The 14,906-nt window shown below is 41.8% G+C and overlaps 1 protein-coding gene across 1 annotated transcript; it reads left to right on the plus strand.

Annotated features, from left to right (window-relative positions):
- Nucleotides 1–1,125: 1,125 nt before the first annotated feature.
- On the plus strand, nucleotides 1,126–14,809 carry LOC136440983 (mitotic spindle assembly checkpoint protein MAD1-like). The gene is made up of 17 exons (XM_066437190.1): nucleotides 1,126–1,259; nucleotides 3,424–3,644; nucleotides 3,993–4,159; nucleotides 4,904–5,086; nucleotides 5,364–5,416; nucleotides 5,634–5,787; nucleotides 6,554–6,684; nucleotides 6,893–6,998; nucleotides 7,418–7,479; nucleotides 7,658–7,744; nucleotides 8,119–8,263; nucleotides 8,764–8,904; nucleotides 9,205–9,261; nucleotides 9,749–9,925; nucleotides 11,754–11,958; nucleotides 12,759–12,949; nucleotides 14,389–14,809. Exons 2-17 carry the CDS (start codon nucleotides 3,425–3,427, stop codon nucleotides 14,545–14,547), a joined length of 2,238 nt encoding a protein of 745 aa, XP_066293287.1. The 5' UTR covers nucleotides 1,126–1,259; nucleotide 3,424; the 3' UTR covers nucleotides 14,548–14,809.
- Nucleotides 14,810–14,906: the final 97 nt, after the last annotated feature.

Below are 14,906 nucleotides of genomic sequence, written 5' to 3' on the forward strand. Positions count from 1 at the left end.
ATATTTCCTGTCTTCAAGGAAGGAAGAAGGCATAGAATTCTATGAATGTGGAGGATTTTAAGCGGTATATGCTATATATTTATAGCTTTATCAGAGGAAAAGATCACAACACACACCCGCAAAGACTGCTATTTCCATTATGCATGCCCTGTGGCATTAATTCAGTGGGCGGGGGTTCAGGCCCCCTTTGTACTGTAATGTTTGCTGTGCAATGTTGTGACTGTCACGCCGGTGTAGGTGTGCAACACGTGTTACCAGGTGTTTGGACTTAACGGGTTGGGCCGGTGAGTCATACAGCAAACACGGAGGTGCGTGGGTAGTACACCGCATGTCCGTAAGGCCATGTATTGAAGGTCACTAAGTGATATTTTCATTTTTAGGAAGACAGTTTGAATGGAGAGACTTTAGAAACTTGCCAAAAAGTGGTAGGCATAGAATTATTAGGTAGAGCGTAACCAGGTATAAAAAAGTAGCAATAGAATAACTGGAACAAGTAATTCAGTGAAAGTCAAAGTGCTGACTGTTGGCTGGCTGGCAACCGAAAAATGTAAACATAAACATCAAGAGACTCTGGTCAGGAGGTGGGGGGAAAAGGAAGTATTTTTATTTGAAGGCAGGGATGGTCACTGACCTTCGATAAATTATTTGAACTTTAAACCATCAATATGTGTACAGGTTAAAAGTAAATAAAATAGAAGTAATGTCACAAAACTGACAGAGAAAAGTGCTGTATGGCATGAGAAAATTATCTGTAGACTCAACTGATGACCTGGATGACAATTTATAATTGTAACATTAACGTTAGTGTCGCACATTAAACCCACGCAAGGCAACCCACACAAATTCCTTTTTGTTATTAAAATGCTTTTGTGGTAAAGCATCAAAGTGATTGCCACAGCTGACCACAAAGGAAAAATTATTTGGGGTTCGGAAATTAACTAACTAATGGAGATGGAGAACCACTTGGATATACAGAACCCAGGGATGGATGTGTGCTCCTCAAAAAGACCAATCAACCAGCCCCAATAACCATGAATACCATACAACAACGCCACCTAACGGATAAAATACACACTGCAGAATCCGAATGACTGCGCCCGTTGCATGGTGGGATACATTATTATTTGTTACGCAAAGGATTATGGTTAGCAGAAACCTAAAATGGCGCCGAGTCCAATTGTTGATGTTTACACCCTGGTAGATATTCCCCATTTTTAGGCAGTTTTTGCCAACAAGGAACTGTGAAGCTGCTAGGCAAGGTAACACGGGTTATATTGAATACTGTCATATCACATTTGGGTTCAGAGTTTGTAAGACAGATGAAATACGGGTGGTCAAACTTTGCGATGCGTGCGTATGCAAGAGGGAGGGGGGCAAGTCACGATCGTGTCTTTATGGGGCGTCACGTCCAGGGTGAGGTGCACGGCTAAGTGCGGCCGGTGGTGGAGTGCTCAAAACAAAACTATACATAAAAAGTGAAAAACATCTGAAGTAATGTGCAAAAAAGTGATATAAAAATGTTGGCCGCCTTAGCAAAGTAAAGAACTACTGGCAGGTGGGAAGGCCCATGTGTTGGGCCAGTCCCGACCTGAACACAGGGAAACATTAACAATAGCGCCTATGTCACATTTGCTCGCGGCAGCTCACAATAACATATATTTAAATATATATGTGAAATTTCCATCTTAAAGTAAGCTCCCCGGCAGCTTCGGGCCGTAATTTCGCTTTTTGTCGCAAAATCACACGAGGTCGCGAGGTCACATCAGAACTTCATATCTAAATGTATTACAACTCTTCGGACGTGTCTGAGCTTACCTCTCAATGGTACGCCCGTGCGGTTTTCGCCATCATGTTTATGACAAATCTACCTACAATTTGACATAAATTCTAAATGCGTACCACGAAGAGAACTTATTCTACTAATTCCAGTTTGGTGGGAAGTTTGAATGGGCCAAATGGGACGCCATTTTCCGGTCTGTCAAAATTGCTAATTTGCATAAAATGGCCGAAATCTATTGTCGGTAGGTCGTTTCCCTGTGCTGAACTTTGGCAGTGTTGTTGTAGTGACTACGTTAGCAGGTAAATTATTCTATTCTACTATTGTTCTTGGGATGTAGCTGCCTCTGTATGTGTCAGTTCTGCAGTAGTGAGTCTGGAAGCGGAGCGGATGACCTCTTGTGTTGTTGGTGTTAAGGGTGGCATAATCGTGTAGGGGAATGGCGACTAAATTGTTGAGTGCTTTGTAGAAAAGTACTAGGCGAGCATAAAAGGCGAGTGTAAAAATAAATTATAACTTGCACTTTTTCTTAAACCTTGTTTTTGATCTAACCTTAGACCATTTTCCATGACATCTTGCATCAAATAGCCTCTGAATTATGCAGAAAATTTATCAAGTTCCATTGTTTGTCGTTTTATTACTTTGATTAGCGTGCTATAACCAAGGAGGTTATATAACCTTGCTATGACCAAGACAGAGATTCGAACCTGCTTCCTCTGCGTTTCCACCCAGTATGCGAAAAGTATCCTTTAGATTCGAAATCAACAGCCCTAACCATAAGACCACCTTATCACCATTGTTTTATGTACATTCATGCATCTTCTATAACTTAGTATAACCCCATTCGTAAAATTCCAGTACTAGTACGCATGTGCAGTGTCAAAGGTGAAGGCCCCTGGCTTGTAAACATCTACATCTACATTGCTAATATCCCCAAATAGCCCCTTCAGGGGCTAAGTAGGGGGGGAGTTGAGGTCCCGGGCTAAGGCGGGCAGGCGTCCAGCCTGGCACGGAACAACTCAACGGTGGGAGCCGTCGGAACCGTGCCAGGCAGGGTATTCCACTGGGGGATAGTACGGGGAAAGAATGAGTGTTTATATGTAACAGTTCTTGCGTGGATGGTGTAAAACTTAAGGTCGTGGCTACCCCGGGTGCGCCCCTGGGCTGGTTTCAGCAAACTGTGTCTATATTAATATGGTTGTTAACAAGTTTGTAGAAGAAGGTGAGGCGGGCATTCCTCCTCCTTTCAGGGAGAAGGGGCCACAGCTAAAATTAAGTTACAGTTAACAAATCAAGAATTACAGTAGCTCCAAAAGGCCTTGGGATTGTCCTAGATGTTAGTCTCCAGGTAGTTGGAAACATAATCCCTATGGGCCTTCCTAACTCTCTGCTGCTTAACTCCCTTCCTACACATCTTGAACTTTGCCGAGGCTTCATTGAAGTTGGATCTCCTACTAGTAGCCTTGGAAAAAAATTTCTTGTCTTGACATTGTCTCAATTTGCATTACAATGTCCAGACGGGTTTTGTTTACGTCTCAGGGGCCTTCAGGCTTCACCTTTGACACTGCACACCATGTGTACTCGAATCTACGAATGGGCTTTGATATTAATATTGAAAATGATTTGATTTTTCGCCCACATTGTAGAATGAATGTCACTCCAGAAGACAACACTACGGTGGTGAGAATGATGGGAGATTTTAACTCCTACCTAGCCGAGGGGCGGAGACAGCAGAGTAACTCATCTCTACTGTTTGACATGGGTGATACCACTGCTGGGAAGGGGGATCTCACCATGCAACTGGACACCACAAGAGATGACAGCACTGTGCAATGGGACAGGCCAGAAACTGCAAAGAGAAATCGAGGTTGGTTGTGAATGATTTTGAACTTAATGGCCAATCCAGGCAAAACACTAAAATACAGTACTAGTACTTCAAAGAAAGAAGAAGAGTTTTGGCTCTCTCTCTTTCTGTCCTTCCCTTGCAGTTCATAAAAATACGTGTTTAGCAGTTACTCAAGCAACTGGATATGATTTTGGAAATGGTCAGACGTTTCAAATAGCATCCCCTAATTTTCGTCAGTGACACCGAGCAAGATTTGTCGATCAGCAGATTTGTGACCACGAACTATGAATTGATATGCAAATAAAGTGAAGGCAATTTTAGATGCTTTGCACACAATTAATGTCATTCAACTGCCTTTTTTGTGTGTAGTGCGAAGACTTGAACAGCAGCAGGCGATAGAGAAGGAAGGGGAGTTAGTGTGGACGCGCAGCAAGGTCGCCAAACTGGAGACCGCCATCACGCAGCTGACAACGGAGAAGAAACGAGACAAGATCGAGTTCGAGAAGGGACAGGAGACATTCAGGATGCAGTATGAAGTAGGTCATGTCATCTAGACGGCTTACATTTATGGGGGTTAAGTCATGAATTTACTAGTAGGGGGGTCGGCAATGCTTTACGGTAACGAAATTTATGAAGGAATCGGGTTTTTCTAGAAAAATTAAACAAGATGGAGCACACACAGGCGAGGGAGCGAATTTTATGTATTTATGGAAGACTCTATTGCAGAGGGAAGGCTGTATGCTGGGGATTAAGCTAAAATTTTAATTTAACAAGGGGGCACTGGGCTGAAACAAGAGGGCGCAGCGCCCCTCTTTCCCAATTTAGATGAACCACTGGGAATGCAATGCTCAACAGCATTCTTATACCCTGCACTAGATTTGGGTATCTCACTTGTTTAAACTAGGCTGTAAATAATGACGCAGCTAAAAGCTTTGTTGTGACTTTTGGATAAACTGGCATTTGACTTTGTGATATGAAGAATTTGTTGATAAGGCTTAACAATTAATGAATTCTGGATAGCAAATAAAGGTGTTACCAAGCAAAAAGTACTACTATTTACTCATGAATAATTATCAGACATTGCTTAACGTTGAATTAGATTTGGCCGGCTACGATTGACGATAAATTGATACAGGTTGCTACGCCTCATGTGAAAAGGTATGCAGACGCTCTATTTAGACTGGCTGGATGGACTTTCTATAAATCATGACTATGCATTATATCCTGAGTGCAACAGTCAAGTTTTGAAAATTCTTTTGTTTTCATTGCTTGCCTTTCAGCGTGACCTAGAACAGGTCAACGACCTACGGCACAAACTGGAGTTCCTGGTGAAGGAAGAGAAACAAGCGAAGGAAGAGCTCGCCGAAGAACGGAAAAAATTGACAACGATAAAGACCCAGATGGAGAAGAGGATCATGGTATTGCAGCGAGAGAAGCTGTGTGTACAAGCAGAGTTAGATGAGGTAGGAATGTACCTTTGTGTGGAGGGGGTGAAGCATAATGTTGTTGTTCAGGTACAGAGAAAACATCATAGGGCAGACATAATTGCATACTTCCAAACTTTCCAATGTTTTTTTTTTTTCATAGTGTATTTCATTACACATACAAGTAAGAATTCATGGAAAAAAAGACTTCTTGTTGTTGATATAACTACCCGGGTAGCAGGTATTTCCGCCAGTACTAGTCCAACTTTGCACATATTTTAATGAAAATAAGTGATGTTGTTACTTGTATTCACAGCTTAGGGAGGCATCTAGGAGCCAGATATCCAACTTACGCAACCAGGTCAAAAGGTAAGTTTAATCATGGGAAACTGCATATTTAGAATGACACTAGTAACTTTTTTTTTAATGTCAGGCTCATCATGTTTTCTCGCCTATCATAAGATTAGCTTCATGTTTTGATAGTAATCCGGCCTATTATATATTGGTGAACCATACATGGCTATGGACCAATCAGATGGTTTGTTAAAAGTCAGTCGTCCAATGAGGCTTGTTCTTTGTCCTGAAGACTTGAAGCAGAACTGGAGATGAGTGACAGTGAGTTGGCAGAAGCACAGCAACAGGTGCAGCATCACCAAGGACAGGCACAGGCACGGCTCGAACAGGTGCAGCAGCTGCAGGAGGACAGGATCAGGGCTGTGACAGCTGAACACAAGGTCAAGGTGAGAGAGATGGGAAGGGGACAGGTGCAGCTATGTGGGAGGGGCAGGTGAAGGTGCAGCTGTGTGGGAGGGGAAGGTAAAGGGGCAGCTGTGTGAAGAGGGGCAGGTGAAGGGGCAGCTGTGTGGGGAGGAAGCAGCTGTGTGGGGAAAGAGGCAGCTGCAGCTGTGGGGAGGGTACAGGTGCAGCTGTGTGGGAGGGGCAGGTGAAGGGGCAGCTGTGTGGGGAGGAAGCAGCTGTGTGGGGAAAGAGGCAGCTGCAGCTGTGGGGAGGGTACAGGTGCAGCTGTGTGGGGAGGGGGCAGCTGCAGCTGTGTGGGGAGTGGGCAGCTGCAGCTGTGTGGGGAGGGGGCAGCTGCAGCTGTGTGGGGAGTGGGCAGCTGCAGCTGTGTGGGGAGGGGGCAGCTGCAGCTGTGTGGGGAAGGGGCAGCTGCAGCTGTGTGGGGAGGGGGCAGCTGCAGCTGTGTGGGGAGGGGGGCAAGTGCAGATACAAGTGCAGGTACAGCTGCTGCTGTGTGGGGAGGGTACAGGTGCAGCTTTGTGGGAGGAGAGCAGGGCAGGTGCAGCTGTGTGAAGAGGAGCAGATACATACAGGTGCAGGTGCAGCAGTACGTGTGAGGGGGCAAGTGCAGGTGCAGCTGAAGTAGGTGCAAGTCAGCTACATGAAGACAGGATTAAGCTAGTGACAGCTAAACATCGGGTCAGCTGAAAAAGTTTAACAGCTACAGGGGAACAGATGATGTTTTCATATGCTTTGATTTCTCCACAGGAACTTGAGCTGCAGCTGAACCAGGTGCAGGAGTCAGCTGCAATGGCCAAGCTGATGAGCACTCGGCTGTCCAGATATGAACAGCTTGAGAAGGAGAACAAGAAACTCCTGGAGCAGAACAAGTTCTACAGGTACAGAAAAATGCTCAGAACCAAAATCTCTTTTTGTGTGGGAACATGAGAATAAAGCATGCAAATATATCCTCAATTTTTCAATTTTAGATAAATTATAACTGAAATTTTGCACAAAAAATAGATCCAATGCAAGATGTTGTGTTATGAATCACCATTGGATTAAAAACAATGTAATAATACTTTTTCTTGCTATCTGATTTCCTAGAGAAACAAGTGAGAACAACCAGCTGTTAAAGGAGAAACTCCTAAGTCTGGAGACAAAGTATGGGCGAGCTGAACACAGTAACCTGGAACTCATCAAGGAAGTCGAGGTTGGACATTTCCTTTTGAAAAAGATTATCTGTGTCTTAATCCTTAAGCTGACAGATTTTCAGCCAAGTAATAATAAAAAAATGTTTGACCCCTGACCTCCCTCACAAAACCTGCGAAACAGCTGGCGGCCCTAACTCCCCTAACTTCAAGCGCTACATGCACGCAATGCTGTTTTCTTCTGGGGAGCACCTTATCCCAGTTATAACCAGGCACAACACACATGGCATGTTTCTGTATCCCTGATTAAACCGGGACTAGCAGCTTAAGGGTTTTAAATTTAATAGCCGGTATAACGACCCTTCGGCATAACACGCCATTTAAGTACCATCATATGCTCATTCGTGTCTTTCTAATTCCTTCCACATTCTAAGATGCTTGCTCTGAAGACTTAAAGAAAGGGACTGCCTTTTTTCCGTAGGATCTGCGAGGAAGGCTGAAGCAATGGGAGGGCATCGACCCCAGTGGAGGTCAGATCCCAAGGTACTGTCCTCTATCATTCCAAATATGGTAATGTGTTTTTTAAAGTTCCAAATATGGTCATTATTTCTTCCCTGTTTCCAAATATGGTGCTTAGAGTAACACCAATTATGGCTGCTGGCTTCTTCATTTCCAAATATGGTCATTGGTTATTTGATGATGATGATTTGCCCCTCTCTAGGTCCCCAGCTGAAATAGCCAAGTGGATCGCTGAACTGCAAAGAAAGGAGGTGCTTTTAACAGAGAAAACAGGACAGCTTACTTCCAGGTAGCCAGATATTGATGGAGATATGATATATTATTTGAAATTGGGGTTCCTGAATAGTCTAGGAGGTTAGAAATTTCAGTTTTGAGTTGATTTTGTTTTCTGTTTACTGCTTTATTAGAAAAGAAATTACTTACAAGTACAAATAGATAAACGGAAGAATGTTAGGAAATACATGGGGACACAACAAAACAAAGTAAAAACCACATTGAAAAAACATCCCTTAAAACGTCAACAATCATTAGCCACCAGTTTTGAGTTTTAATCTTAAGCTTGTTTCTAATCCTTCCAAATCTATTTGAAAGTTGGTATCAAACACAAAGTCTTTATCTTCAGAAAGTTCGTATATTTTGATGATTGACATGTGTCTTCTGTAGTGCTCGTGACAGCAAAGCAGGCCAAAAGGCGGCGACCGGGCGACTACGGGAGGTCGAATCTCAGCTGTTTGCGGCGACGGAAAAGACCAATCAGCAGGCAGATCTCATCAAAAAGTTGCAAAGAAGGCTGCTATTGGTTACAAAGGTAAATCGTTTTTAAATGGGGATATGCCAATTGTGTCCCTGGGAAATATCCTTCCAAAGTTAGCTTGTGTTTTTGCCATCTTTTCGTAGGAAGCAAAATGTGATTCACATTAGATCAACAGCTATAACTATCAGGTTGAATATTGAATATTTTGTTGGCTTTTGGATGTAATGCCACTGTTGCATGAGAAGACCTACTATCACAATGGAAGCTTTTTACATGTGTTTACTTGCGACACTGGAAACCATGGTTGAGCAGTCAACAATACTCCGACTACCACCAGCCTCTGCTACCATTGTTAAACTAGGTAAAGATCACAACTCACACAGGTATATGAACAGACGTGTTGTATTGACAGAACTCAGAACTTTCTGTTCAGAGAAGAAAACTATATCCGGGGTCTTGGCCCCTGGTACCTAGTGTGCAGGTGCGCGATACTAAAGGCGGGAAAACTACTAGATAAACATTTGTATGATCAGCTCTGGACCCTATTTTCCCAGGACCGCGACAGTATCCGCAACATCCTGGTGTCGTACGAGAGTGAGGTCACGCGAGCGAGCTCCGATGACGCCATGCTGCAGCGGTTACAGGACAGCGAAGAGGCAGCCCAGCGGTACCAGAGACACATGGCATCTCTAGAGGTACGATCACATTGTCTACTTAACACTTTACAGTACACTATAGTAAACTTCAGGAATAGGTTGTCATTTTTGTTTTGCATGTAGACCAATTTCCTTTACCCTAATCTTACAAGACAAAAAGAGCATAACAGGCTACTTGTACCTGTATCTTTTATTTTAATCAGCCTATATACTGTACATTGATTTACTTTCTTATAGGGACTTGATTGCAAGTACATAGTGTTCTTAGTTGCTTTCTAATGTTGCTATCCAGCCTATATATATATATACTACTACTAGTATGTAATTTTGTATTTGCAGGAGGAGATGCAAAGAGTGAATGCACAGGCCAGTGAGGAAAGAATAAAAGCACACAAGGTTAGTGGTATAACTGGAATGTGTGGGTTTCTGTCACACAATTATAAAAAATTACCTAATGTTGGCTTACAGTTTCTGGATGTCTGATGCAAAACATGAAAATATTTTTTTTTATCAAACCCTGTCTTCTCTGTGAAACAACTATATTATTTATTGAATTGACCTGGCCATACTGTCAAAATACTGGATGCATTATGATACACTTATGTGCACCTAAAATCGGAGCTATACACCATATCTTTGATAATTTATGTAGAGTTACGTCCGTGAAGGTACTATTGTATGCTATTCAGCATATTCTTGATAGTGTTGAGAAATAACATTTGCTATATTAGTTGCTCAAAATTTTGAAGTTAGCAATCAAATTCTCAGATACAAGTAGAATATATGATTTATTACGTTTTGCTGACGTTCTACATGTACTTCGTTTTATGTTATGCACCTATTCCCAAAACCATCTTTGAGCCTTGCTTCTTTGTTTTATTAGCTGGAGGTAGAGCTGTCTCAGATGAAGGCACAAACCCCTGCCCCAGCCCCAAACCCCATCACTAGTCAGGAGGTCACCATGCTCAGGAAAAAGGTGGAAGACTTGGAGAAGGACCGGCAGAAGCTTGTAGAGGAAAAGGAGATCCTAGAGGCCCGTGTTGAGCAGAGACACCTACAGGTAAGTTCAATAACTGCAGCTTATTTTCGTTTTACACAGATATCATAGTATCACATTGATACTCTGCAAATAGGTTTATAAGTATAAGGCAGAAAGGCCCATACCATATTTGATTACATTTTACTCTTTGATAGTAAAATGGTGAAAAAAACTACTCGCTTCTGAATACTGTAATTCTCGTTTTGTTAACAGTAACTCAATTTTAGCTACTTTAATGGTCATTAGTGAACCGCTAAAATTTCATCATAGGAAATAGTTGATTTACTTACATTTGAGGCAGTGATGTTTTTTCCCACCGTTAAAGTAAATGCCTTGAACTACTGTCAAACCTGTATTAGCGGTCACCTTTGCATAGCGGCCACCTGCCCATAGTGGTCACTTTTTGTCGGTCCCTTGGATTTTTCCCATTGACATAAGCATTAAGAATTAGGCTATAGCGGCCACCTGTCCAACGCGGTCGCGGCCAGACGATTTTCGGTCCCGCGAGTACAGTAACACTGCCGATAACGGCCAATGTGCGCCGGTGGAAGCCGCATCGCCACCGCACGCCGGGTTCAAAATCTTCATTTTTTAATGCAGTTATCAAGTTTATGTGAACTCAACTTTACGGGATAATAATAAAGAAAACAAGAATGTTTTATCTTCGTTAGATTATCCATGGTTTGACGCGCGCGAAGTCAAGTATTTCTTCACATGGCTTGCGTTTGTACATCGTAGCATATTTGACTATTTCTGTGCATTTGGATTGGACAAAGATTACGGTAGTTTTTGGAAAATACAACCCGCACATGTATCTGATGCGCTAAGTTGGCGAATTATTTCAATGTCGGCCCAATATTTCCGTTTCCCCCGGGAATTCATCCGAAAATGTGCCCAAACACGATTTTCAAAATGGCGGAGCAGCATAAAGGTCATCGGAAGACACCACTGTTGCGGAGGTATAGTGTGTTAAATCTATTTTGCTGCAAACTATCACTGACAATAATTACTGAACCAAAAGCTTCAAACTAAATATGGATAACATTACTATCTTCTAAAATTTGGGCTGTTGCAATTTTCTGAAAAGAAAAAAGCCCTCAAAAGAGCGACCTTCCTCTCATTACCCTATTAGCATAATGGTAGAAGCCGATCATGACAAGCAAACAACAACAGATTAGGAAAATTGTCGCCACGATTTTGTGTTTGAAAACGGTCGAAAACGAACAGTAAGTGGCAACTGAGCAACATATATTTTGTTCTATACTAACTAGGGGGCATTTTGCTGCGAAGAACTTTGTTTCATATGATTAAAACTCGTTGGTGACGCGTGTGCCGGCAGCGAAGCAGTCGCGAAGGATCAAGAGTTGAGTATGGCGATGCTGGTCTGTTCAGAAATGAAGCTCGAGCAGACCATGGATTTTGGAGTTGGCAGATACAATAATTCTTTTTTTCAAGCCCATAATAGAAGTAAAAGAACAACAATCGAATTTCTAAAATGTGCCTTACTTGTGTAATGTTAAATGTGTACTGTACGGTGAATAAATGTATCTCAGTGGGTACTGAAAACATGTGTCACTCGTGGTCAATTAATCAACATTTTCTCCATAGCGGCCACCTGTCCTTAGCGGCCAGTTTTGGCCAGTCCCTTGAGTGACCGCTATAGACAGGTTTGACTGTACTACCTTTCCCACCAACTGCTAAAATTACCAACTGCAACAAATTAATGGTTTTACTGGAGCTAACAAAGAAGCTTGTTTCAATGACATTTTCTTGTTTTTTTTCTTAATGAATTGTACATTTAAAGTCTTTTTGTTCATTTCGTATATCAATCTGTCCTTCATTTTTGCAGGGAGACTATGACCCCACCAAGACAAAAGTGGTCCATTTTGGGCTGAACCCCACCGCGCTGCGCAGACAGCACAGACAGGAAGAACTGGAGAAGCTACGCGAGGAGTGCGAGAAACTGCGGCAGCGACTGAGAGCGGCAGAGGAAGGGGGCGGCACCGACGTAACGGCCAGCCTCTTGCAGACACCCTCCAGCAAGGAGATGGAAGGTTGTTCACGCGATATTACTGATATTTCCTTTCTACAGAATTGGAGGCCAATCTCCTCATTTAGATGCTTACATTTTTTCTGTACATGCTAAAGGCTCAAAATGCTCTTTGCATAATCGCTTTTGTTCACCCAAAATGCACCTAATTTTTTACTGTGGGTGCACGGGTGTACCTAGATATTTGGGTAGGGTTATGTTCAAAAGGTACTATTGTACACTAATATGTAGCATATTCTTGACATTCAAGTGTCAGAAAAAATACCTAAACTTTGTTTATTGTTAAAGATTTTAAAGTTAGCTCAGTCTCCAGAATTTTGGTTGATAGCAATTTTCAATGTTCAAAACTGTGATTAAGGTTTGGGAGATTATTTCATGTTCCAAAAAAATGAATTTAGAGCCCTCTACTGAATTCTTACATATACATGTAGCTCCCACAACTATAGGGATTTTATCAGGCAATGTTTCGGCAAGGGAAGCTGTCAGTCCTTATAAGAATACTGTAAATGTATTTAAGTTCGCGTTTTTATTTCGCACTAAGGCGAAAATGGAGTGTTTGCGGCGGTTTTACGTTCGCAGCAGCGCCATGGTTACATACTGCTACAAAAATGTTAGCAGTGGCTTTAAGTTAGCGGTAAAACGGTCGCCGCGAAAACCGCGAACATTAAACCACCGCGAACATTTCTGCATTTACAGTAATCATAGGTATCACACCAAAGTGGCTTACTTCACAACCTATAGTTAAACATCACAAACATTACGAAATAAAAATGCAAATGACTTTCTTTCATTTTTTCACCCTAGATCTGAAGAAGCAGTTGACGACAGCCGAGACGAAGAACACTCGTCTCAAGGAGGTGTTCCAGCAGAAGATCCACGAGTTCCGCCAGGCCTGCTACATGCTGCTGGGCTACAAGGTGGACGTTGTGAAGGACAACAACTACAAACTCATGTCCATGTACGCTGAGCGCCAGGAGGACTGCCTCATGTTTCAGGTAAGGCAGTGGTAGAAATACTTTTTTCCAGTGTTCTGCAATATTGCAGAATGCCAAAATTTTGTCCTGCAATTTGAAAATATTTTCTGCAAATAAACAAGCCTGCCTACTTCAGCCTTATCAAACTAATATAGCCTACTTATTTACTTCATATCTATCTTTGCAACATTCCTGTGATCATTCTTTATTATCTCATTCTATCTTTAATTTTTACCAGCAAAGTTTGAACAAGAATAACATACACATGTGTGGAAAAAAAAATGAAATGAAAATTGAATTTGCTTTATTACAATTGAGACAGCAAAAGCGTATTTACTCAATATCAATCAAATCAAATGATTTTCATTCTTTCTGTAGGAGTAAAAAAAATTTCAAAATTGCGGGTTGCTTAATTTTTCCTCTGCAATCTTGAAAATCTTTCTGCAAATTGCAGACTGTAGGTGGGTATTTCGAACACCTTAAAGGTCTTCAGATCCAAGGCCTTAGGATCCACAAGTAGAGTTACTAACCACTAGTACTGGATCACAGTAAAATACTAAATTTTGTATATGTTTTTTTTAAAGATCTGGTGTTTCTTGAAATGTATTACACTCAAACTTGTACAAGTGAAAATCTTGACATGAGGACCACCTGGCCAATGTGACCACCTTATGGAGATAATTTGTCTCATTGACACAAGCAATATGACTCGTATCTATAGTTGCCACTTGTCCATGTAGACCAGGTTTTATTGGTCATCTACATGGTCATCTCGGGCAGTTTTGACTGTGGTAGGTCAAGTGAGGTATGGTCAGACCTGTACTAATGACCGCCTCTGCACAAGGACCCTTGGCCATTGTGGCCACTTTTGTGTTTGTGTCTAACTCTCAGACGGTTTTTCCCATTGACTCAAGCCTTAAAGAAACCTTTATTTGAAGTTATCTATAGTGGCCACCTCTCTGCTGTGACCATTTTCTTTAAAGGAGTCCTGCTAAAGTCCGGGGGTTATTTTCCAATAGATGATAATTTTAGGAAGTAAAAATGAATACTTTTTACAGTATACGATAAAGTCCCCACTAGTCCAATGCGCAACAAAAAGCATTCAGTATTCTACCAAATTCCCCAGATGACCCTCTATTTTCTGATTAATTAAATTAAACAACCTCAGCCTATGGCTTATTACAATGTGCCTGACAAGGCCTGGCAAAAGTTAGATTACAAAAAGAATGTCAGGGTGGTTAAGAAAAATTCGTCTTGCTTTGTGTTCTTTTATATCTTATTAACAATTGGCCTTCTTATTGTGCTTAACCCCCCTCATCTATGCCAAAAATTATTAAAAGTTTAGGACTCCTTTAAGTCCCTTGAGCGGTCACTATGGACAGCTTTGACTATTATTTATCAGTGTGACAAAACAGGTCTATGTATAATTTTTCTAAGATCCCTACTTCCTGCAATTCCAGATGGTGCCAGGAGGGGAGCTGCAGCTACTGGAGACTGAGTTCTCCAACTCCCAGGCTGTGATGATGTTAGTGGACCTCCACCTGAAGACCCAGCATTCTATCCCAGCATTCCTCAGTGCCCTGACCCTTGACCTCTTCAGCCAGCAGACCATAGCTTGAATCCTTTACTTTCTGTGACTCTTTTCATTGTCGCACTAGATAACAATATTGTACATAAATTTTGTAGTTTCTGCAGTCATTGTTATACACATAGTTATAGATCCAGCTCACAAATTGACTTTCATGTATGAACTAACAATGTCTTGACTTAAAGCTACACATGCATACCTTATTGTCCACCACTACAATATACATGTACAAAACACATATGATACCTTTTAAAGGAAGTGTACTTCAAAAGTTTGAATATAGCCAGAGAATTTGACATTTTCTAGTATTTTCTTGGGTTATTTCTTTGCAGGACTGTTGAATATCAAGGTCTTACTCTTTCCATTTTGGAAGATAACCCTTGTAAAAAA

Source organism: Branchiostoma lanceolatum, chromosome 8 (assembly GCF_035083965.1).
Source record: "Branchiostoma lanceolatum isolate klBraLanc5 chromosome 8, klBraLanc5.hap2, whole genome shotgun sequence".
NCBI classification, from domain to species: Eukaryota; Metazoa; Chordata; class Leptocardii; order Amphioxiformes; family Branchiostomatidae; genus Branchiostoma; species Branchiostoma lanceolatum.